The 25,114-nt window shown below is 36.9% G+C and overlaps 1 protein-coding gene across 1 annotated transcript in view; it reads right to left on the reverse strand.

The window, feature by feature from the left end:
- SPAG16 (sperm associated antigen 16) overlaps nt 1-25,114 on the reverse strand; it is a 1,165,801-nt gene that overhangs the window by 407,959 nt on the left and 732,728 nt on the right. The window contains exon 13 of the mRNA XM_051849131.3: nt 1,313-1,439. Within this exon, the coding sequence (XP_051705091.3) occupies nt 1,313-1,439 (127 nt within the window). The remainder of the gene's footprint in view (nt 1-1,312; nt 1,440-25,114) is intronic.

The following is a 25,114-nucleotide window of genomic DNA, read 5'->3' on the forward strand; positions in this document are numbered from 1 at the left end:
CTTCATAATCTTCATTGAATGTTGCTAAGAAGAGTACTGAAACCTTGTATTGCAGATCTTGGCATTTTTTAAATTATGAAAACCTATGCCCAGTACATTTCTATGTTGTCTCTTCTCTCTACTCTGTTTTTTTAATTCCTTCTTCTCGCCCTGCTCATATCCCCAAGCTAATCAACACGTTGTCTCCTATCTAAACAAAGAAAGATGCTTTAGCTGAACTTAGAGCTACAGTCTTTTCTCCCATTCATCTTCACAGCCAACTATTTGAAAGTACAGTATCCACATTATGTGTCCATTTCTTCATATCAAATTCACTCTTGAAGACATAATAATACAGGGCTATCCAATTTTAGCTCTGAAATTCTCATGACTCAGGAAGATTCTCAGTATAAAACAAAAGGGGACAGTCATTCATTTTAAACTCTCTTTCCATAATATCTGCCTCCACTCTTCAGATTCTTGTAAACTTCCTTTCTTTAATCCATTCTCTCTTTCCCATCCTCATACATAATTTGCCAGGTCAAATTCTCATCCATTCATATTCAATTCTAATGGCTTTAACTTGAGAATGATTCCCTTACTAACTATCACAGCAATATTTCTACAAGGCAAATATATTTCATTACCATATTTGCTGAACACTCTTGAATAGATTCTCTGTGAAACAGTTTGAAATAGCTCCTTCATGATCTTGTCCTTGTCTATCTGTATACACTTCTTTCTTAAGGTTCGTCTGTATATATTATTACTATAAAGATGCGCCATTGCAGAGTCAAACCTCTGTGACTTTGCATATGCACTGCTCTTTCCTAGAATTCACCCCTCTCCAAACTTCAGGGGGTATTCTAGGTATTCTCCTAGTAGTTCAAGCTTAGCCTCCCTTGGAATCTAACCACACTCTTCCAGCAAATGACCAGTTTTCCTTGCTTTATCCTGTGCCCGCATATTCTTACATTTAAATGCATACTTCATTTCACTCAAATGATCTCATTTCTGTTTTTGCCAAACTACAAAGTTCGTATGCAGAGGCATGATATGTTTCCATTTTGCATCACTGCAACAGCAGAGTTTCTATCTCAAAAAGTAATTGTTGAATTAATGTTTAAAGAAGCAATATGATTTTTGTGTGCTAGTATTTGTGAGGTAGGATAAATAGGAGCACATAGACAGGATCTTGGAGTTAGAAAGCTATTACCATTATTCTACCCTATATGAATTTGCACAATCACTATCTAAGTTGAAATCAATATGGAAGAATGACTAAGATTAATCAGATCTAAAAGATATGGTTAAGTGCAGATCATTTGCTTACCGTTCTTGCATCCCATACAGACAGGGACTTGTCTGCAGAAGCCGTAAGAAGAGTGTTGGAGAAAGGGAAAAACTCAATGCTGTTCACAGAATCTGTATGTCCATACAAAGTACCTCTGCATCTTTCACTGTATAGAGAGAAATCAGAACTGATGTTTTAGAACTTAGTATCGAAATGCTCAGTGCCTTCTATACAATGTTAATAAAGATAATTTAAGGATCAGAGGCATAAAGTAATTTTACAAATGACAAAACTTTTATAATAACATTTTAAAAGGAAAATTCTCTAATATTTTATCTTCTAAGCACTTTATAGAATTAGTACCACAAAATGGACTGAGTTTGATTTATGTTCAATTTATAGAATCACTCGGTAAAGTCATCTTTATATTATCTCCTTTATTCTATATTATGAAATGATTGCATAACAATTGTACTAACCTAATAAAGGAATACATTAAGCAAAGAAAATGTTCTAATCTGAAAATTCAAATGAATATTTTTAGGTCATTATTTTTCTTTGTGTAAGTCTTGGCTGTAAATTATAACCATCTGAGACAATTTAAGACACTACCAACACCCAGTCTCTAGTCTCATATATTCTATTTCAATTGATCTGGAGTGGAGCCTGTGTATTCACATCTCTCCAGGTAATTGTAATTTGCCTTTAAGGCTGAGAATCCAAATCAGTGATTTTCAAAGTTCTTTTTTTTTTTTTCCAGGACTAATAGTATCAGCATCACTTGATAGTTTGTTCAGAATGCAAATTCTGTGGCTTCATCACTAGCATGCTGAATCAGAAACTCTGGAGTAAAGCCCAACAATCTGTGTTGTACCAAGCTCTCCAGGTCATTCTGATCCAAACTATTAGAAATGACTGAGAAGGAAAGATATCTATAGCTTTGCCTTTTGCCATTTTATCAAAGGGATGTTTCTTAGTGAAACAAAGCATACAAAAACAGAATTATTCCTCATTTGTAAAGATTGGTTATTTTTAAATAACATTATTTATAAATGCATTTTTAAATAAAGAATAGAAATAGAAAAACAAATAAGTGCTAAGAGCAGAGGAGCAACTATATGTGCATTCCTCATTTGATCATCATTTAATCTCTGACTGGCTGAGAGTAGCTTAAGTTGCACCCATACATATGCTCCAGTGTGGGGAAGAGGGCACCATGCTACAATGGGAGCCAGCAGACTGGATTCCGGTGCTGGCTATGACAAGAGCTAGTGTAAGAACTGTAGATAAGTCATTTCATCTCAGTGGCAGATTCCCTTCTTGTGTAAAGGAAATTATTTAATTTGATACACTTAGAAATTCAGTCCAGCTCCAATATTCTGAGATTCACTAACCAAGGCTGTAAATGTAAAATGGAAGGAGAGAAGTCAACTCAAGCATGGTGTCTAAGAATTGTAAGGAGCAACGTATACTCAATTTTGGCCTATTTTGAGAAAACAAGAGACACAATTTCTGTGTATGCGAACATGTACGTGGGGTTACCGAGCAACATTCCTCTTTACACATTAAGGTTATGCGATGAAATAATATCTGCAAAGGAGCAAAATCAATAAATTCATTCATTAGAGGTATTTTGTTAGTTCCTTTACTTCAATATTTCTGAGGAAGACTGACAATATTTGATTATTAAAGTTGACAAAGTTATGATATATACTGTGGTTCACCAATAAACCATCGCTTACTTTTGTAAATAAGGTTTCATTGGAGCATCCAATTTCTTTACACATTGATTATTGATGTCTTCTCACTACTGAAGCCGAGTTGCGATAATTAAAACAGAGATAATATAGTCACAGCCTAAGCTAATACATGGCCTTTAATGAAAAACATTGCTGAACTATGTTACGTGCCAACATATTGAATATTTACAGATGTACATGTTATTTGTGACAATTTTTTTGGGGGGGTGGGATGCTAAGACACAAACTATTTTTTATAAAATTACTATTTTCTGTAGAATTTTCATCTGCTAATGATTATAAAAAATACGATATCTGCATTATAAGTTTATATTACAAAGAACATTATTGTTAAATAATCATCTTAGAGTTCTATGGAGGGATAGGGAAGGAGGAGAGAGAGAGATCATAAAATATGATAATTATATACTTATTAAATTAAAATAGTAAACCATTAAATTACATGGAATTTAGCCATAAAATATAATTAAAGCCATTACTGAAAATTAATATTTTCTCACAGGAAATATAACTCTGTACAATATATTTTAAATTAAGAAAATATTAAAATTAAGCATGCTATTTTATAATATTTTCTTCTCTAGAAATTAAAATGATAAAGAAAACACAAATTTATATTTCTTCTTACTTTCTTTTTAATTATCTCCTAACTTCAACAATTATTATTAATTTTAGAATATAAAAAAGTCATACATATTTTGATATGCAATCACAAATACCATAGTTGTTTATTATCTCCCTTCCCACCCTCTTAGTGTTTATTTAAAATATACTTAAATTGGCTGGCAGCACTGCTCACTTGGCTAATCCTCTGCCTGTGGCACCGGCATCCGGGGTTCTAGTCCCGGTTGGGGTGCCGGATTCTGTCCCGGTTGCTTCTTTTCCAGTCCAGCTCTCTGCTGTGGTCCAGGAGTGCAGTGGAGGATGACCCAAGTGCTTGGGCCCTGCACCCGCATGGGAGGCCAGGAGGAAGCAATGGGCTGCTGGCTTTGGATCTGCGCAGTGCACCAGCCGTAGCGGCAACTGGGGGGTGAACCAACGGAAAAGGAAGACCTTTCTCTCTGTCTCTCTCTCTCTCTCACTGTCTAACTCTGCCTGTCAAAAAAATAAATAAAATAAAATATACTTAAATTTAAATTAATCCTCAGCATCTGTACTTGTATACAGTTTCACAGTTATACAGCATTCTACACCCATTTTGACTGGTTGTACTTCTCCTCAAATATCTTTGGAGAAATGTTTCACTGGCATATCACTGGCAAAGTGTAATGTCAACCCACCCTCTCCTCCCCTCCTGCCCAAACTTCTTTGTGGAAGCCAAGAGCTATTGTATTTCTTTTACAAACATTGACATTCACAATGTTTAGCATCTCATATCTGGGTAGCTATTTCCAACTGCTATTCTTAGACTTTTGTTATTCCAGGAAGGTTTCTTTCCCAGTGTCTTTACTTTTCCTCCTCCATTTATTTTGTTTAGGAGCACTAACTATGTTCTATTGTGTCTCATTTGCCTCTACATTTAACATTTTCTCTATAAGCTTTGTGTTCTTTTTCATTTTTTCACACCTGTTCTTTATGACACTCAATTATGTTTATTCTGTTTGTGAGTTGGGTGGGGAAAAGTTAATCAAAAGCTTTAATTCAGTTTTCTGCTTCACTTATTTCCTAATCTTTTTTGGCTTGCTTTTCATCTAGATCTATTGTCTTATAAAACAGTGAAAAGCTTTAGCTCTTTAGATATTTTATAAGAACAAATTAAAGTATGAAATTTCTATATTTTCATCTTGAAAACACAATACTTTTCTCTTAATTCTTGATATATTTATCCTTACATAACATATATTCTTCACTAGAATTTGGTTTACATTCATTCTTTATTTTTTGCAACTCTTCATAATTCCTGGCTTTTTTTTTTGGTTTTTATTCTAACTTATTTTTGTATCTGGGTAGATATTTGCTAGAAATTAAAGGCAGACAAAGGAAAGATTCCAAATTCTATTCAGATTTTGTTGTTTTCTACAAAGCTTCTCCCCAAGTGTCTATCTTGATGCCTGAAGTTCCTCTATTTTTGTAATGTATAGATGGCACCTGTTTAAAAACCCCTCCACTGGCTCTTTGCTGGCTCTATCCTCCTGCCTTCCTGACCACCCTCCACCTGCCTTACCAGCAGCAGTTTTGGTAAAATGGTAGGATTTTGTACCTTCAACAATGACAGAGAAGCCAGTGCTGTACCTACATCCCACGATAAGTAATTATAAAAATTATGTACATTATATAAGGCAACTACTTCCTCCCATTGAACTAGACACAGCATCCTTAAGAGAAGGAAAACCTCAATGTGACCTCTATGACCTTCTTGACTTTCTGCTTGGAAGCATTTTCCTGCCATCAGAAACGTAAGTAGAGTCCAGCAGAATCGAAGTCTCAAAAGGCCAGCATCAGTGCGGAAAGTTTGGGATGCTAAATTGCTTGGAATTTGCAGTGTAGGGTAGAGAGGAAAGGGAGCTGGACTAAGAATGGCAGGAGTGTGTGTGAGGATTCAGCATGAGTTGTTGGACAAGGTCTCATTTCCATAGAGGAACATTCCACAAGGCCTGCTAGAGATTTCCTCCCCTAGAGTTGAGAGCTGAGCCATGAAAGCAGAGATGAAGTACTACTAAAATACATTGGAGCTAAATCCTAGCCGGAGTGGAGGGCACCCATCGAGTACCTCAGGCTTCAGCTGGGATTGCAGAAATAAAGTAAGAGTCAGGTTCACTTGGAAAAAAAAAAAAAAAAAAAGAAAAGTTCGAAGTCAAAGTAGACTTGGCTTACCAGAGAATTGAACCAAACCTAAATGGAGAAAAAATAATCTTCCTATAATTCAGTGGCTCAGTATGACAGAACTCACTACCTTTTATATAAAGGCAATCTGTTATAGATTCTGTAAAACTTGTTATTAATAATACCCAGAATAATTTGTGAAAATTCCTGCAAATGTGAGCCACAATCAAGAAAAAAAGGAACAGAAATAATCCTTAATCAAATGTTAAGTCAAAGACAAAGACTTCATATGACCTATGATATGGACATTTAAGGGTTTAAAGAAATAGATACAATGGCTGTATAGATACAGAACCTCAGAAGACAAATGAAAACTATTAAAAAGAGGCAGGTTAAAGAATGAATAAATATAATAAGAAAAACAAAAGGTTCATTGGGTGGGAAAAATATCAGATTGAATACTTCAGAAAAATAGGATTAGTGGAAATAAAGGCAAACCAATAGTTATTATCTAATTTAGACAAGAAACTATTGAAAAACCATGGATTGAGTCTCATCCAGCTGAGGAAATGTATCATGTGGTCTATTGTAAGACAATAAAAGTACAGAGAAACAAACAGGAAGAGAAGGAACAAAAACATCTTTTAAAGAAATAATAACTAAGAAATTCCTCTATTTAATTAAAAATGTAAATATGCAGGATCCAAAAAGCTCAGAACATTTCAAGCATTATTAATACTAGACAGAAACCATGTAAGCATATCTCTGTCAAACTGCTGAAAGTAAAACATTAAAAATATCCTTAAAGTAGACATAGATAAAAGAAATGAAACATGAAGGTAACAATACACATGGCAGCTGACTTTTGCAGAAATAATGGAGGCAAAACAGCATTTCCAAGAGTGAAAAGTTCACTATGCAGCTAAAAATACATTCAAACATGAGTATAAAAGAAAATTTTCAGATAAATGGAACCTGAGACAAGTCATGACAGAAGATCTTTCTTATAAGACATATCAAAAAGAAGTTTTTCAGACTGACTGGAAATGACACCAGATAGTAACTTCTGGATATGTAACAAAAGCATCTGAAATGACCAATGTATGTATAAATATAAAATACCTTTAATTTTTATAAGAAAACTTAGTAAGTAAAAACAGACACACTGTTCTAGAGGATATATTATGTAGATATAAAATACAAGGTAAAAGTCATAAAGGATAAGGCTATAAACAAAATCATACTGTTCCAACATCTTCATATTATGAGGTGGTACAGTATTAATTGCAATTATATGGTGAGAAAAAAAACATTGGTTACTGCAATGATATGTTTTAATCTTAAGAACATTAAACAAAAGAAGCATAAAAATAATTACATGTAATGGTACTATTCATCTGAAATTCAAGTGTAGACATGCTATGGTTTTAGAAACTGTAACAGTATTTTCTATGAGGTGGGACTTTCATTGGATAAGCACGTAGGATGATTTTGCTTTGATCACAGAACTATTTTATAGCTACCTGTTTCACAGAATATATATATACGTGTGTGCGTGTGTGTGTATGTGATACAGTTCTCAGAGTTTTTCCCCTACCTTAACTCTGATATTTAAGACACAACAAATATTTGGAAAGTATATCCGTGAAGAGCTGAATATCCCTTCTTTCATCTCTCTTGCTTTCTAAAGGCACGCATTACAGAGCTACTGGGAGATATTTGAGTTTTAATTAAAAAGGAATTTAAAAAGGTAACACAAAGAAAAATTTAAAATCCATAAAAGATGTAATGGAAACAAAAAGTGAAATAAAATAAAATGCAATAAGTTAATTGGGTAAAAAGAAAGATGATCTCTGGCTAGCATCAGCAAAATATTGAGGTATGATTAATATTTCTAACCTTGTTTGAGCTGTTATTGAAACAGAGTTCCAACTGTGACTAACGTAAGCACTATTATATGTAAACAATTCATTAGTGATAACTTTGTAAAAAGCTGCAATTATTAAATAGAAGAAACCTGATTAAAATTTTTGTATTTTTCTCTCAATTGAGACATTTCAACCAATACAGAATTATGCTCTTGCTTCAAAAATTTACATACACAATTTGCCATTAATTAGACTAAAAATTCTTCTCTTTGCTTCCTTTGGTAGTATTTTTAAGCCAAATGTAGTAATATTACAAACATGAGTATATTTGTTTTATCACAATGATAATAGAACACACAGAAAATTTATAACCTAGAAATCAATATATTTATATACATATGTTTTATATATATAATGTGCACTACTGGTACAATATTGTGCACATTCACAATTTATATTCAGGCTTTGTCTACTGTCATTAAAGCCCAATTCAATTACTTGGGAGTATAGTCATTTATGGTTATGGGGTGGAGAGAGCAATTCTTCAAAGATATATTATAGTGCACACAGTCTCCCAAACAGAATGGAAAAGCTAGGTCTTCACATAGCTAAAGGCGTGAAACAACTGCTCAAGAGGGAAGAAATCTGTTCAGGAGTTCCTGGCTTAAGGTATGAGGCATCCCAGGCAGGCAGGCTGCAAGAGCAGGCTTGTGAGAGATTAATTAGCTGCCAGGGAAGGAAGGCCCATTCAAAATTCTTTGCAAGGTGAAAATGGACTAAAGTGATGGAGCATGACAGCACTGCAAGGGATGAAAATGATTTGTATATTTCCATCAAAAATATAAACACTGACGCTTGATGCAATTTTCTCTGTTTCCCTGTCTGATGTTTTTCTATCATTTTGTAGCAGGAAGTTAGTTTACAAACCATAGCTTTGTTTAAATTTAACTCCTGTTTACTTTCATTTCCCTTTGTCTTCTCTATTCTTGTTCTCTTGCTTCTTTGATTTAATATTCTAGTAACCGCATGATGAATATTTCTGTTTCAAATGTCTATTTCATTTAAAATATATTTATCATACACAATAACTATGAGGATACCATTTAAACACATGGTTTTCCTTTACACAGGCATCACATTTTAGGATTTTCCTTTTGTGTATTTTTTAAGCTATACATTTTGAACATGAAATTGTACCTTTAAAACCTTAGGCATATGTGAATATGCAGGTTAACAAAATGAGGTTAATGGATAATAGAACATTTACAGAAAGGCAGCATTGAGAGAATATGAAATAGTTAGAAAGCATCATTATTTTCAATGGGAGTGTTAGAATTCACTGCCATATTAACGTTTAATGATACATGGATTTTAAATGATATTTATATAATTGAACCAACATCCAATGACAAAATTTGTCCTGGGTTTATCTAAAATTTAAATTCTTTATAGAATAGTTAAATCTAACAATGCAACATAAACTTAAGTGAAACATTTAAATTTTCATAGTGCAATTCACAACATCCAATTTCAGTGAGGGATTTCCTTCAACTTGAATTTGTTTGCAAAAATTATACACAAGCTATTTAAAACTCAACCAGAATGCTGAACCTCAGCTAGACAAAACCCCAAAGTGACATCCAAATTTTGACTTCGAGGTATAATGAAAATTTGTTTTATATTACCAAAAATAATGTAAAATATTTTATCATGCACAATTCCTCTCTCTGTGACCTTGGAATTCAGTTGAACTTGTAGTAGAAAGAGTGATATTTAAATAAAATCTGCAGAGTCTGCCACAGGCTTTATTGTAACGCTCACTACAGTGAGTGCCTCTGTGGATATTACGGGTCTAAATGAGGTCATGACTAAACCACAGCTCCTAGACAAAGGAAGTTCCACACTAAAATGCCTGACAACAAACATGTTGGCTGAGTTTTGCCCCCAACTGGTCACAGAATTCCATTTACATCAAGGGTGGATTCCCAATGACTTCAAATGCCTTTAAGACAGATAGGATCTTGGGAATAAAAGCAATAGGTGAGTGATTAAAATGATTATAATAGAGTTAAAGGTACTCTGAGTGAGTCTCTAAGTTCTCACCCAACCGCATTAAAGTCAGCTGAAGCATTTCTGCAACACATGTGGGTGCAGGGCTGGGCTTAATAGGTGAGAAGATTGTACAACAATAATAGTGGACACAAGTAGAAGCATAGCAATAAACTGGAAAATAAAAAGTAAAAATAAAATGAAAACCAACTACCCAAATGGCAACCTGAATAAAGTCCAAAGCAATATCTTTATGACAGTTGCTACATCTTACATTATAGGTTAAGTTGGCACTTTCCAGTGCTATTTTGAGCAATTTACATATGTTAACTAACAACAATGTGAAGAGCACTCAATTCATATTATTCATTACTTCATATTTGCAAATTTGCCTGCTTGCCCAAATTTATTTGTTATGACAAAGATTCTCTCCCTGACCAACTCTAGTCATCTTCCTCAGAGCCCACTTCTCACCACATTCTCATCTGTGGCCTATAAAAGCCAGAATCACAACCCAAATGAGTTCAGCCACTGCCCTCCTTCCTCACTGAAAAGACTTATATAAGCACTAGCTCTTTCCAAAATCTCAGAGCTAATCCTTAGGATGACTTTAGGCTCCCCTTGAAAGCACCTGCCAGATTAATTCAAAGCTGCCAAAAAGCTGCCATTCATTCTTTGTTCTAGCCAACACCTGATGAGCCCTGACCAATCTTTGTTAGAGAATATACAAAAAGGGCTTACAACTATGAACACTTCTTGAACCCCTTTTAGATGGGTACATATCTCCTCCAACTCAGAAGTGCTTTCTCCAAAGAACAGGAAAAAGCCATTTCTTCAAACTGCAATCATCAGGAAGGGCACCCTTTCAGCTTTCCAGGCTCCCCTGGAGGGCAGAATCCTAATGGCCATCATTTACACTGGCCAACCTCTGTAATTTCTCACTACCCTTTACTGAATTACTGGCCACCGTCCTCCCTTTCTAGTCACAAATACTCCCGTTAAAACGCCTGGTCACCTCTCTATAAATCAAAGCCGAGTTCAAGTCGTGCTGGACCCTCTTCCCCTTTGCAATGACATACATATTACTCATTAAAATATGATCTCACTACTGTAGTGTCCAGGTTTGCTCATCATTTACATTAATCCCACAGTCAACATCTGGGGCACTTTTGTGGTCATTTGCAGAACACTTGTGTCTCTTTGATGTATGTTTCTACGTGTCACAGAACTAGGGAGAACTCTGCCTTCTTGTTTCAACTCTCATGCAGTGAGAAGTGCCCCTTTCACAGCCTATTCAGTGCCATGGTTTTGATAATTTTGTATATTTTTGTTGGTAGTTTCAGTGTTTGAAATGACCCCTGTGGGTATTACTAAAGTGATATCTACCATCCCTAAGCTTGAGAAGGCTGTGATGAAAGGTATGGGGAAAACCATGTGTTATGTAAGCTTCATTCACACAGAGCTACAGTGCTATTGACAAAAAGGTCCAAGTTAATTATTCAATATATATTAAACTATTTAATAAGGTGTCTTTGAATAGAAACACACACAAAACAAGGTGATGGATGAATGGATTGATGAAGCAGCCTGTAGAAGACTAACCCAGAAACAACTGTTCATATTTACTAATCCACTGCTTGTGGTGACTTTGTGGAATATACCTACCTTAAATTACAGGAGTAAATAGAACTTAAAATTTCTCCAATTTATAGGCAATGAAACAGAAGTTTAAAGAGTCAAGGTAACATTCAATATCAGACAGGTATGTAGTGATGGGGGAAAGACTGTATCCCAAACAATTGGTTTAAGACCACTGCTTTTATAGATTAATTTATTTTTTCAAAAGACAGAGCTATAGAAAGAGGGGGAGAAATGGAGAGAGATCTTCCATTCTCTAATTCATTCCTCAAATGGCCATAATGGTGGGGGCTAGGCCAGGCCAAAGCTAGGACCTGGGAGTTCCGTATAGGTGTCCAACATGGGTGGCAGGGGTACAAATACTTGGGCCATCATCTGCTTGTCTCCCAGGTGCATTAAACAGGGAGTTGTATGGAAAGTGGAGCAGTCAGGACTCAAATCACTGTTAATACAGAACATAGGTGTTGCCAGCAGTGACTTAACTGGGTTTGTCATAATGTTGATCCCTAATTTTGTTTTTTAAAAAGTTGAGAGAGGGAAGGGAAGGGAAGGGAAAAGGGGGAAGAGGGTAGGAGGGAGGAAAGGGAAGGGAAAAGAAAAGAGAGAGATTCCATCTGTTGATTCACTTCCCAAATGCCCGCAATGACTCGGTTTGAAGCTGCAAGAGAGGAACTGAGTCCAGGCCTCCCACATGGATGGCAAGAGCCCAATTACTTGAACCATCACCACTGCCTCTGGGCATCTGTACTAGCAGAAAGTAGAATCAGGAAGCAGAGCCAGGACTCAAACCTGGTACTCTGATGGAGAATGTGGACATCTTAACTACTAGGTTACATGCTTACTCTGTAACATCATATACTTTTTCTTTTTTTTCTTTCTTTTTTTTTACAGGCAGAGTGGACAGTGAGAGAGAGAGAGAGAGAGAAAGGTCTTCCCTTTTTCCGTTGGTTCACCCCTCAATGGCCACTGCGGCCAGCGAGCTGTGTCTGGCGCACCGCGCTGATCCGAAGCCAGAAGCCAGGTGCTTCTCCTGGTCTCCCATGTAGATGCAGGGCCCAAGGACTTGGGCCATCCTCAAATGCCTTCCTGGGCCACAGCAGAGAGCTGGACTGGAGAGGAGCAACAGGGACAGAATCTGGTGCCCCGACTGAGACTAGAACCCAAGGTACTGGCGCTGCAGGCGGAGGATTAGCCTATTGAGCTGCGGTGCCGGCCAACATCATATACTTTCAATCACTATGTTACCTTCCTCTCTGTACAGCATAATATCAACTAAAGACCTTGGCTCATCAGCAATTGATGAAATTCTGTTCTGTAGGTAAAATCACATATAGTTCTTGGACATTTGCCTTAACAAATGCCATCTAAAAATATTTCAGTCCTTACAGATGAAATTAACCATTACTTTGGAAACTTAGCCCATCCCGATAGTGCTTGGCAAATCAACTTCTATAGAATAGAAACATTTTAAAATTGAATGAAACAAATGTTGACTGCATGGTATATATAGTGGTATGTTGCAGGCCACTAGTACTGGTTCACAAGAGACAGGAGTATACATCCCTTCTCAACTCCACATTCGGTAACTTCACATTGATAACTTGAAATTTGTCATGGTGTTAGTATTTACACCATGGCAGTTAGCAAATACTATATATGAGGCCTCTTAGTTTTTCTGGGAGTGGATTTATAATCCCACTACTGCCTAGTGCCCCAAATCCTCAAAGTGATGGTTAATGTTATATGTCAACTTTACTGGATTAAAGGATGTTGGGATGGTTGGTAAAACATTATTTCTAAGTACGAATGTGTGGGTGTTTCTGGAAGAGATTGGTATTTGAATAGTAAAGACTGAGTAATGATCTTCCTCACTAATGTAGCAGGAATAGGAACAGGAAGAGTGAATTTGCTCTCTGCTTCCACTGGGACATCCATTTTCTCCTGCCCTCAGATTTCAGAGCTCTAACTGTCAATTCTTGGACTTGGACTAGGACTTACACAATTGGCTCCCTGAGAGTTTGCTCTTCTAAAAAAAGGTTTATTTCATTTATTATAAAGGCAGAATTACAGAAAGAGAAGGAGAGACAGAGAAATATTCCACCCTCTGGTTCACGCCCTAATTGGCTGCAACGGCTGTAGCTGGGCCAGACTGAAACGAGGAGCCAGGAGCTTCTTCTGGGACTCCCATGTGGGTGCAGGGGCCCAAGGACTTGGACCATCCTCTGTTGCTTGCCCAGGTGCATCAGCAGGGAGCTGGATCAGACGTGGAGCATCAAGGACTTAAACCGACACCCATAGGATATGCCAGCTGATCGGGTGATGGCTTTACCTGCTACACCACAGTGCTGGCCCCTCCCTGAGTGTTCAGGCTTCGGGTTTGGAGTGCAACCACATCACCAGCCTTTCTGCACCTCCCGCATGCAGACAGCAGCTCTTAGGCCTTCTCAACCTCCATAGCAGCATGCACCAAGCTTCCCTAATAAATCTCCTATCCATCCATCCATCCATCCATCCATCCAACTGATTTTTGTCTTTGGAGAATCCTAAGACACAGTTTACCTAGGATTAATTTACTGTGCACGTTTATACTAATTATTTAAATATTCATTTGAAAATCCCATTCATTATCTAATCAAGTACTTTCTGTGTTTCGACTTGAGCTCACTTTGCCCTCTATATTATTTCTCTTGTTGCTTTTGTTTGTTTCTTTACCAAGCCCATCTGATAATGAGACTCATAAGAGTAAGAACATGACGATGAATGTGTCTCTGTTCTTAGGGTCCAAGATCAAATGATGTCTATAGTGATACCAAAACTCCTCTCTTACTTTCAGAGCCTGGATTTATTTCCTGTCATCTATACCATCTAGGTATGTACTGTACATATCATGGTCTAAACTAGTTTGAAATATTATTTTCTATAAGATTGTCATAAAGGAAAGTGACTGCTAGAAGTATAATGTCACATTGCTGAGTTGATTCACATGGTCTGGGTTTCTGAAAGTTAATAGACTAAGTGAAATGGTTACTTATGCTTTAGAACCTTTGTCTTATGATGTGGAACTATGAAAGCCAATCCTTCATGTGCCAGAAACTCAGACCTGAATAAGAATGAAAGCACACAGCTTCAATCATATGGTGTTACTTTTTTATGTTCTGCAGTTAGATCATTTTTTAAAAGAACTTTAGCTTCTAAAATTTCCATGATTTTAATCCATCAAGTCACCATTTAATGTCTTGTTTTTATATATAAAAAGTGTATTTTAGAAACATGTGCTTCAAAACAATCTCCTAAAAACTTTACACATAAAAGGAAATAAATTAGCATTAAAAGTGATTGTGATTAATATTGTAATTTGATAAAGAGGTATAACCTTAAGTGTTCTAAATCCAAAAGTTGCTTCTGAAATCTTTTATTCAAACTTCTCTGTACCAAGTATTTTAACATAATATGCTCACAAGTAACCACATCCATACATTCAGACATTACACTTCTCTTTTATGTCAATCCTCTGAAAGAGATCTTAGATAGCAAATGTCAGTTATGGGAAAAGTTAACGACAAAAGGCAGGACCTTCAGCCTCAGTAACTTGGCAGTAGGAGAGTGAGGAGTCCAGCAGGCATAGTATAAAAGGCAGACAGCATGGCTGAAATGAAGGGGAGCAAATCCTTTGATGATCTAAGGACTGAATTACTGAAGAACAGAAATTCCAATCCAGCTATTCCCTAATGACTAGAGCTTTCATGCAAAGCTCAGTATGTCCTGACCACGAAAGGGTGGGAAACCCAAAAAGTGCTCAATACTCACCACCCTGCCACCAATTACTTGCAGAGTTTAGCTCGATAAATGTATGTTCTCAGACTCACACATGCCAGCTCTGCCAAGGGATACACACTCCTTGGGGATTCTGGCTTTATCTGTTATATTCTATGGTCCATGCATAGGCAGATCAGATTAGGTAGTCAACAAACATTTCTTATTTTTCATGAAACTAAAAACCTCATGATCTCTAAAGAGACAGTATTATTTCCCAATAGTTAACCCTCAAGCCAGCATTTTCCCCTTGGACATCACCTTAAAATACTGAATATATTATTTAGAAACAACTAATATTCATGTATGTTTTAATCATGTAACCAGGAAAGGACTATGAGGCCTATAAAAAGAATATAATCATTAATTTCCTCTGTAAGATCTGTAGGAACTGTAAGTATTTTAGTTTTTATTTTCTCATTCAACAGAATAATACAGTTAAATTTCTGACTATAACTCACAATCTTGTTCTTAGGAATGAAAGTTTCTTAAGAGTATTACATTTATCAATCCTTTGTTACCATTCTTAATGATATCCATTTCAAATTTCCATTTTTCACTTCATTACTTCAAAATACAGTAAAAGTGAACATGTTTAAATGCTTAAATGAAGATAGAGACATTGATAAAGAAAACGCAGGAAAATATTGTATATCGATATTTTTGGCCCAACATGGTCAATATTCCTCTTAACTATTTCTCCAGTTACTGCTGCCATGTCTGTCAAAAATGACTTCATACAAAATGGCAAAGTGGGAAGTTTGCTGAAACTTAGTGCCCTACTGTCCCCCTCTAAGTAGGCCTACCCCATGTGAGCTGAATCAAAGCCTATGATAACACTTAACAGGGCCATTTTCAACTCTAAAGGCAAAGGGTACAGAACTATCTGTCCAGTCTCATTCCTCACTCCCTGGTGTTGCTTACTATTTTCTTCTCAGTCCTTAGTACATTGTATAACCACCAAAAACAGGGATGAAAGACAGGGATCATTGGCAGCAAGTTCTGAGGTGATGTGCAACTCTGGAAGGAATAAAATTATGCCCAGCTTGAACTTCCTAAGTCAGGATACATTTATTTATGAGCGCTGTCCCTAGAAAGGACAATACTAGAAATGGTAAACACAAATTTAAACACAGATCATTTTTCTCAATTAGTTCAACTTTCTCATTGGCTCAAAGGATGTCTTCCTTCTTTCCAGAACCCAGAGCTTTGTACTCATGAAACAGGAATACAAAATACGTGAAAACATAAAAAACAAAGCGAAAACTAGAAAGGGCAAATAATTGAGAATATATATTGGTAGAGAGTTTCCTCATTTGTCTCTCACTTTAAACAACTCTGACTCAATAGTCTTTATTCAATATCTCTTTATACTGAGTACAGTGTCTATATACTCTGAATTTTTCTGAGGGTTGTTAACTTATTTTCAGTAATTATAATAAAATATACTAATAAAAAATATAAATATGACTTATTTTCCATGTCTTTTAAATAGTTACATGCAAAGTGAAAAATCAGGCAAAAATACTTTATTAATATTTTGCTATTAGGTATTGGATTTAAAATTGCATTTTTGGATTAATCTCTTCATGACCAATGTTACTTGTGGTGAGGCCATTTCTTTATGGTGATAACAGTTACTGAAATATTAAATTGCATTTGTAGTTCTGGTGATTTTCCGCTAATCTGTTCATATAGGGAAACAGTTCCTTACTTCTGGAATGATGGATGAGCAGAGATCAGAAAGCTACCTGGAGTCAAAACCACTTCTCATCTTTTATAAAACTCTAAGCTCCCTCCCATCATCTGTGAAAGCAGGGGAGGCTTCTGGGAAGCTCCTAAGGACAAGGACAAGGACGAAGACAGAGGGAGCGTTTTGGGAGTCAGCAGGAGATTTGTGTGCTTGTCAGGCTGTGAGGAGGACAGATTTACTACCATTGCACAGATCGCCTCGAGCAGGTAGCAGGCAGAGTTCAGGGGCAAAGGGCATGAGAGTTGTCTGAGGGACTGGGTCTCAGGCCCAAGGCTCACCCTTTGCGCAAAGATGCTCCGTATGTTACATCCAGGTAACAGATATCTCCGCAGTGGGCACATAACTAATGGCCATAGAAGACGCCTAATGACTGGTATTGAATAAGGCCCCGGAGCCTTAGCACAATTCAGGGTGACGGTGCCCTACAGATAATTAAGGTAGAATTTCTAGGCATATTTGTAAGAAAGAGACTCAAGTCTAAATTAGCTTGACTTCTGGGACACAAAGAAATGCAGCATCTCAGCTGGCGCCACTGCTCAATAGGCTAATCCTCTGCCTGCGGCGCCAGCACACCGGGTTCTAGTCCCAGTCAGGGCGCCGGATTCTATCCCGGTTGCTCCTCTTCCAGGCCAGCTCTCTGCTGTGGCCTGGGAGTGCAATGGAGGATGGCCCAAGTGCTTGGGCCCTGCACCCCATGGGAGACCAGGAGAAGCACCTGGCTCCTGCCTTCAGATCAGCACGGTATGCTGGCCGCGACAGCCATTGGCGGGTGAACCAACAGCAAAAGGAAGACCTTTCTGTCTCTCTCTATCACTGTCCACTCTGCCTGTCAAAAAAAAAAAAATGCAGTATTTCTTAGATACCAGATTTGTAGGCAGAGATTCACCATGCTGAGTAAATCATGTAAGCACAAGAAATCCCACCTAAGTTATTCATGGCAAGAGAGAGGCACCAGAGGGGAAATCGGGCTTTTCTCTGCAACATTACCAGCACTGCCGTGGTCACTCAGGCTTTCGATCCACTTTCCTTCACAATCATATCCTTTGTTTAGGCTTCCTTGCGCTCCTTCTCCATGCATTTCCACCTGATAATGGTCCAGGCTACTCACCTAGGGTTTTTGCTGTTGTGTCTGTTACCTATTGAAACTTAGGTACTTTCTTTACCTAATCATACTTAGGTCAGGCTTTGGTGAGCAACAGGCAAATTTAATTAATTGATCCATGCTGATGAAAAGAGAAGGGCACCCACAAAATTGTCCTTTCAACCAGCTCTCCCTTGCATTCACCTTGGGTCCATTCCATCAGAATACATTTTAAAATGTTTACTTTCTAGGGGCCAGAGCTGTGGCGCAGTGGGGTAAATGCCCTGGCCTGAAGTGCGGGCATCCCATATGGGCACCGATTCGAGACCCGGCTGCTCCACTTCCTGTCCAGCTCTCTGCTATGGCCCAGGAAAGCAGTGGAAGATGGCCCAAGTCCTTAGGCCCCTGTATCCACGTGGGAGACTGGGAAGAAGCTCCTGGCTCCTGGCTTTGGATTGGCATAGCTCCAGCCATTGTGGCCATCTTGGGAGTGAACTCTCGGATGGAAGACCTCTCTCTCTCTTTCTCTCTCTCTGCCTCTCCTCTCTCTGTGTAACACTGACTTTCAAATAAATAAATATTTTTGTAAAAGTTTACTTTCTAAATGCTATGATAAACATTGTATATAAATATCATATTAAAGCACTTTTTGTTCCAAAAGAAATTATACTATTTCTAGGATTCTTAGTACATGGAAGAAAACACACAAATAAGATGCTAAACTAGTGCAAAAATAAATACCAGGTTAATGCAGGATCTTGTAATAACTCTTAAATTATATAATTAGGGGAATTGTCTGTGTTTGGATGTTTTCGTGATTAAGGAACAATTTTGCTCCATTGATACATTTAAGTAAAGTGTGTTTATGCATCTTCTGAACATTGTAAGAGTAATGAAGAAACAAACTCAGAATAGAGTACTTAACCAAAATAGCCATGAATATGTAAGCAAATGAGTCAGATATCATCAGATCCAGTGAATGGGAAAAGAAGCTTTGATGATAATAATAGTATTTTCTTGTTGCTCCCTAATTTTCTTTTTTTTTTTTAAAGATTTATTTATTTGAGAGGTAGAGTTACTGCAGTTAGAGGGAGAGACAGAGAGAAAGGTCTTCCTTCCACTGGTTAACTTCCCAGATGGTAACATCGGCTGGAGCTCTGCCAATCTGAAGCCAGGAGCCAGGTGCTTCTTCCTGGTCTCCCATGTGGGTGCAGGGGCCCAAGGACTTGGGCCATCTTCTGTTGCTTTCCCATGCCACAGCAGAGAGCTGGATTGGAAGAGGGGCAGCCGGGGGGACTAGAACAGAAACCCATATGTGATTCTGGCACTGCAGGCGGAGGATTAACCCACTGTGGCACAGAGCTGGCCCCACTCTCTAATTTTCTAAAAAAAATGAAAGAAAATAAATTTCTCTGCCTCCAGAACCTAGTAACTGAACTATAAGATAACCAACTTATTAAAGAATCTTATATTTGAACTGTAACTAATAAGCTACTGAAATATGATCATTCTGTTAACCAGAATGATATGACATAGTCAATTTTAAAGAATCTTTTAAGAATCTGCTTTCTTATCTCCACTTCATTTATTCAGTGGGCCTTTCCCATTATATTGAAAATGAATTATTCTATTTTCTTGGTAATTCATTTGCAAGCCCATTAAAATATGTCACCTGCCATTTGTTTCTCTCTATCATGGCTAGAATTATGCTATGACACACTGCATTTTACTGCCATCACAATGGCTCTTCACACTGCCTTCCTGCAAAATCACACCAATGGTGAACTAATCAGTACTTTGAAAGGAAAACTACTTCTGCAAAAAAATGTGAAACAAAGTTAAAAAAAAAACCATATACACACACTTTCTCTTTGTATTTAAAACATTAAACCACATTTACTTTTCTTAACTTCTACCTGCTGTGTTTGCGTCATGAATTGGTTTCTTAATATCCGAATATATTATTGAAAAAGTTCTCCAGGAGATTATTCTAAAGATATCTCATTACCTTGGTCATATTGTTCAAATGCCACCAACTTAAAGTCGATCATAAACCAAATGACATTTGCATTCCTCATATGCTCTTTTTTTGTTTTTAAGAATTACTGATTAATGCTATGGCACAGTGGGTTTAAGCCCTGGCCTATAACACTGGCATCCTATATGGGTGCTGGTTCGAGTTCTGGCTGTTCCACTTCCAATCCAGCTCCCTGCTAATGTGCTTGGGGAAGCAGCAGGGGATGGCCTAAGTCCTTGGGACCCTGCACCCACGTGGGAGACCTGGGAGAACCTCCTGGCTCCTGAATTCAGATTGGCCCAGCTCTGGGCATTGCAGCCATTTGGAGTGAACCAGTGGATGGAAGACCTCTCTCTTTGCCTCTACCTTTTTCTGTAACTCTGTCTTTCAAATAAATGAAAATAAATCTTTTAAAAAAATATTGATTTATTTGAAAGGCAGATTTAGAGAGGGCGAGACAGAGATTTCCATTAGCTGGTTCATTCCTAAAATGGCCACAACATCTGGAGCTGGGCCAGACCAAAGCCAGGAGCCAAGAGTCAGGCCACCTTCCAGTGCTTTACCAGGCACATTAGTAGGGAGCAGGATAAGAAGTAAAGCAGCATAGACTCGAACCAGTGCCCAAATAGGATGCCCAGGTCACAGGTGGTGACTGAACCCGCCACGCCCCAGCACTGGCCCCTGCCCTGTTTGTTCTTAATATTTATTTATTTGAAAGAGTATCTGCTGGTTCACTCTCAGGATGGTTGCAATGGCAAGGGCTAAGAAGATGGAAACCAGGAGTTTCATCAGAGTCTCCCACATGGGCCATCTTCTCTTGCTTTTCCCAGGCCACTAGCATGGAGCAGGATTGGAAGTGGAGCAGCCAGAACACAAACTGGCACCAATATGGGATGTCAGTGTCACAGGTGGTAGCTTTACTAGATGTGCCACAACACCAGCCTCTGCCCTTTGGTTTGTTAATCTATTGTCAGTGATGTGTTCAAGTCAGGGTCAGAACTGTGTAGTGTGGACCTATATAAAAATATAGCAAAGTGGCCAGTGAAGATAAAAGTATTAAAAATGCCATTATGCCCTATTGTGTTCAGATTTTATGAGTTCTGTTTTATATCTTGGTAGAGTCATATATGACATATCCATTTATTCACATATAGAATTTTAAATGACTCAGATGTTAATAAAGAAGTGTGTCCTGTTATTTTTAGCATTCTTTACCTATGAAGTCAGTATTTTTTAAACAAAACTTGGATTTTATGCGAGAAGACATTGTTTTCCTATTAAGCACATCTTTCTTAAAGGTATAGGCATTTATGTAGATTTTTTTTTCATTTAATATTTGACATCTCCCACTTTGGGGGCTGAAACAGGAATGGTACTCCATATGCATGTGGATTTCAGAACAGACTTGGGATTAAAAGGTCAGTGCAATCACAATGACATACTAAGGTGCTTAATTTTGAATATCTGTATTTTCTTACCACTCATAATCTGTAAACTATTTAAACATATGTAAATGACAAATTAGCAGCAGTGCTGTTAAAATGACTTCCACCATTTGATTAAATCGTATTCATGTGGCAATATTGTGTACATTGTGATTGGGTGATTGATCTTTATGCTTCCTGGTCAAAAGAGTGGAACTGAAAAGACTACTTTATGTCAAGCAATCATTTCGCTACCAGTTGCAAAAATAAATAAATATGCCTCCCATATATTCTGCCCTTTGGGTGTTAGCAGCAGCTGTTACCTGCAGAGTGTTGTTCTCCAAAAGCTGTCTCTTAGTTTCATGCTGAGCATACTCTTCTGTTTAAATGAGGCAGTGAAGCAGCTCAAACTCTGCTTGCTTCAAGTCAACATGATCTGTGTGTGTCTGTGCCTGTCACTTCTTAGCTCATTATGCTGCTGTTAGTTTTGCTTGAAGTATTTTGTTCATCCTTTGAGTATGACCACCCTCCTCTAGAAAGCCACGTAATTGTTTTCTCATTCAGGTGCCATCCATTTTCATTACATGACTGGTCAGCAGAGCTGAAATTTGATAAGGATGACTTATATGGCCATTAGGCATCTGCATTATAAGACTAACTTTTATGCAACTTTTTTTTAATCATTTGTATATAGCACCATTTAGACAAGATGGAAATGTTAACTGATCTATACAAGTACACCATTTATTCCCAACAAAATCTTCAGACTTATGTAATTAGCACTTCTTTTGTTCAGCTAAATAATGTGTTATGCAATTTTGGTACCTATTAGTTAGTACTACCTGTTTAATTTCTTCATACTGGGATTCTTAGTTCTGTGGGATTTAATGACCCCTTTGAAAACAAGTATTTAAGATTCCATCATATTCAAATGACATTAATACATAATAATTTTAAATGAATATATTGGTCTAACAATATAAAGAAAGTAATTCATAACAAAATAATTAATTTTTTCAAATATAAATGCCCAGGCCCAACTATACTAAGAGACATAATGATGGAGACTCATTCCTACATCCAGAATCCTCATGTTTGTGACAGCCATGAATGCAAAAATGTTCCAAAGTGCCATTAAGGAAACTCCAATTCAAGTGATAAAACACTACCAGTCTGGTGATTTTCTCTCTAATAGTAAACTCTTGTAAAATTCTGATACAAACTGAGTAAAGGAGTCCATTGGTCCACATTGTAGTTGCATTCTTAAAAACCAATATGGAGTGAAACTTTTTTTTTGCTTTTTTTTTCTTAATTTTATTTAAGTTATAAAAACTTCATATATCTCATATAAACAGAATTAGGAACATACTAACACTTCCCCTCACCCTCCCTCTATAGTGAAATTTTTAAAGAAAATTTGTACCTTTTTTTTTTCATGGAGTTGGTTCCAAGCTAAAAATAACATTTATAAAAGGAATATAAACAGACTTCAAGAATGATCCATGAATATGTATAGGGGCACTTGGAAGTTACGTGGGATACAAAGTAAGTTTTCATTGTGAGGACTCTCCTGCTTAAGAGAGGACTATCCCATAGCAAGATATTTTGTCTTCCTGGTCCCATCCCACCACATGAGAGCAGTGCCCATGAATCCCTGTACAAGAAAGAAAAAAGGCTCTGAGAATTATCCAAATACCCCCCTTGTGAGTGGCACTGTCCATCATCCTAGTGAACCACTTGCATGGTGACCTGAAATTTATCCTTAGTTCTTAGTGTGCTGCCTGGCAAAGAACACTCAAAAGCCCACCCTTTGAAGGTTCCAGGAGAGGCAATTTTGTCTCAATTATTGCTTTCCTTGTAAATCAATCTAAAATACTGAATGGCGGAAGCTGGATGTGTGGCTCTTGACTGTGCCAGCTGAAGCAGTTGGAGATCAGGAGAACCCAGCACTGCAGCATGGGACAAGTAAAAAGGGCCAGGAGGACCAGGATGTGGAAAAAATATGGATTTCAATAGAGACAGATGGAGTATGAAGATGGCAAAGCGCAGAATGGTGGGGTCTGGTGTAATTAAAAGAACCTGGGATGAACCTCTACCTGCTGACATCTTTACAAGGTACTGCATTTTTTGCTTCTATCATCCAATATCATCATAAATAAAGTGACTCAAGTGACAAAATCCTGCAACTATTTGAAAAATTCCATATAGAGTATCTTTTTGGCTGGCTTCTAAGAGAAACTATAAATGGATATACTGCAAATAATTAATTTCTTAACTTCTACCATGGTCCTTCTCCACAGAGCAATGGTATTATTTAAGCTAAAGGAAATGTGTCACATTCATATTTGATACAAAACACATTTCTACATAATTCTCATAAAATCTGCCATTTATAACAATATATGTTTTTAATTCCTCTTAATTCAAACCAAGAGATGAAAACATAAAAATTTAAAAGGGGGAGGTAATGAGATTAAATCTAGAAGATATATATATAAACATGTATATATATTTATATATATATATATTATATTTATATCTAGCAGATATAAAGATCTTACTATAAGATCTTACTATATATATTATATGTAATATATATTATATATAATGTATATATAATATATATGTTTATATAATATATTTATATCTAGCAGATATAAAGATCTTACTATAACAGACCCTTTCTGAAATCTGGTAGGAATATGTACAAACCATTGAAATAAATTAAATGACCATAAAAGTGAATGGTTACTTAAAATTCCAAAGCAATACTTTTGTTGCAATATTGATGCTGTATACTGCTATGACTATTTAATAACACTGCATTTCCTAAGATTTCATGAAGAGAATACGAGGATTATAACTGGGCTAATGAACTAATTCTTCCACTTACATGAGACACATCACATATTTCCTATATTTAAGTATAAGATGAAATGAATAAATTATAAATTAATTTGAAAATTATGAAATATAATTAATTTCTCTTATTTGCATTTCAAGAGGTAGCAATTTGATTATTTACATCAGAAATGGTTTCTTCTACAAGTCATATCTTACTTAGATATAATGACCCAGATGATCAACTTGTAGACATAAGGATTGAGATATGAGAGTAAATATTCCTATAAAAGGCACAAGCAAATAAATGAATTAGACCAGAGCTTTATAAACAACAGTTAAAAGAAAAAGGAAACCACATGATAAGCTGTCAACTGCTCATGCAAATGTAGATAAAATGCAACTGGCATTTTCTCTTGCTTCTTGCAAACTGGGCGGGCTAAAGGGTTTATCCGCTGTATGGTGGATGGTGAGGTTACTGTAGAAAGGGTGACAACAAATAAATACAGATTAAGAAACTCACTCTTACAAAATCTTTGGTAGATAGAAATAGTCCTCAGTATTTTCTTGGTCAAAGCTATAATTTTAGTGCCCTCCAAAATGGCAGGAACTAAGTGTGGAATTATTCTCTAAGTATCCTGGTAGTCTCATCCTGTGGTAAAATCTAGATCATGCCTATTGTTGCTTGATCCACTGCAGAAAAACTTCATCACATTACATCATCCGACAACTTGGCCCAGCAAATATTTGGATGCATCCGTCATAGCCAAACTCCTGGCTTTGCAGCTTTGCTCTGCCTATTTCAATACATGAAATAATAGGATCTCATATCTA

Source organism: Oryctolagus cuniculus, chromosome 3 (assembly GCF_051225735.1).
Source record: "Oryctolagus cuniculus isolate XC-2025 breed Fujian yellow rabbit chromosome 3, ASM5122573v1, whole genome shotgun sequence".
NCBI lineage: Eukaryota > Metazoa > Chordata > Mammalia > Lagomorpha > Leporidae > Oryctolagus > Oryctolagus cuniculus.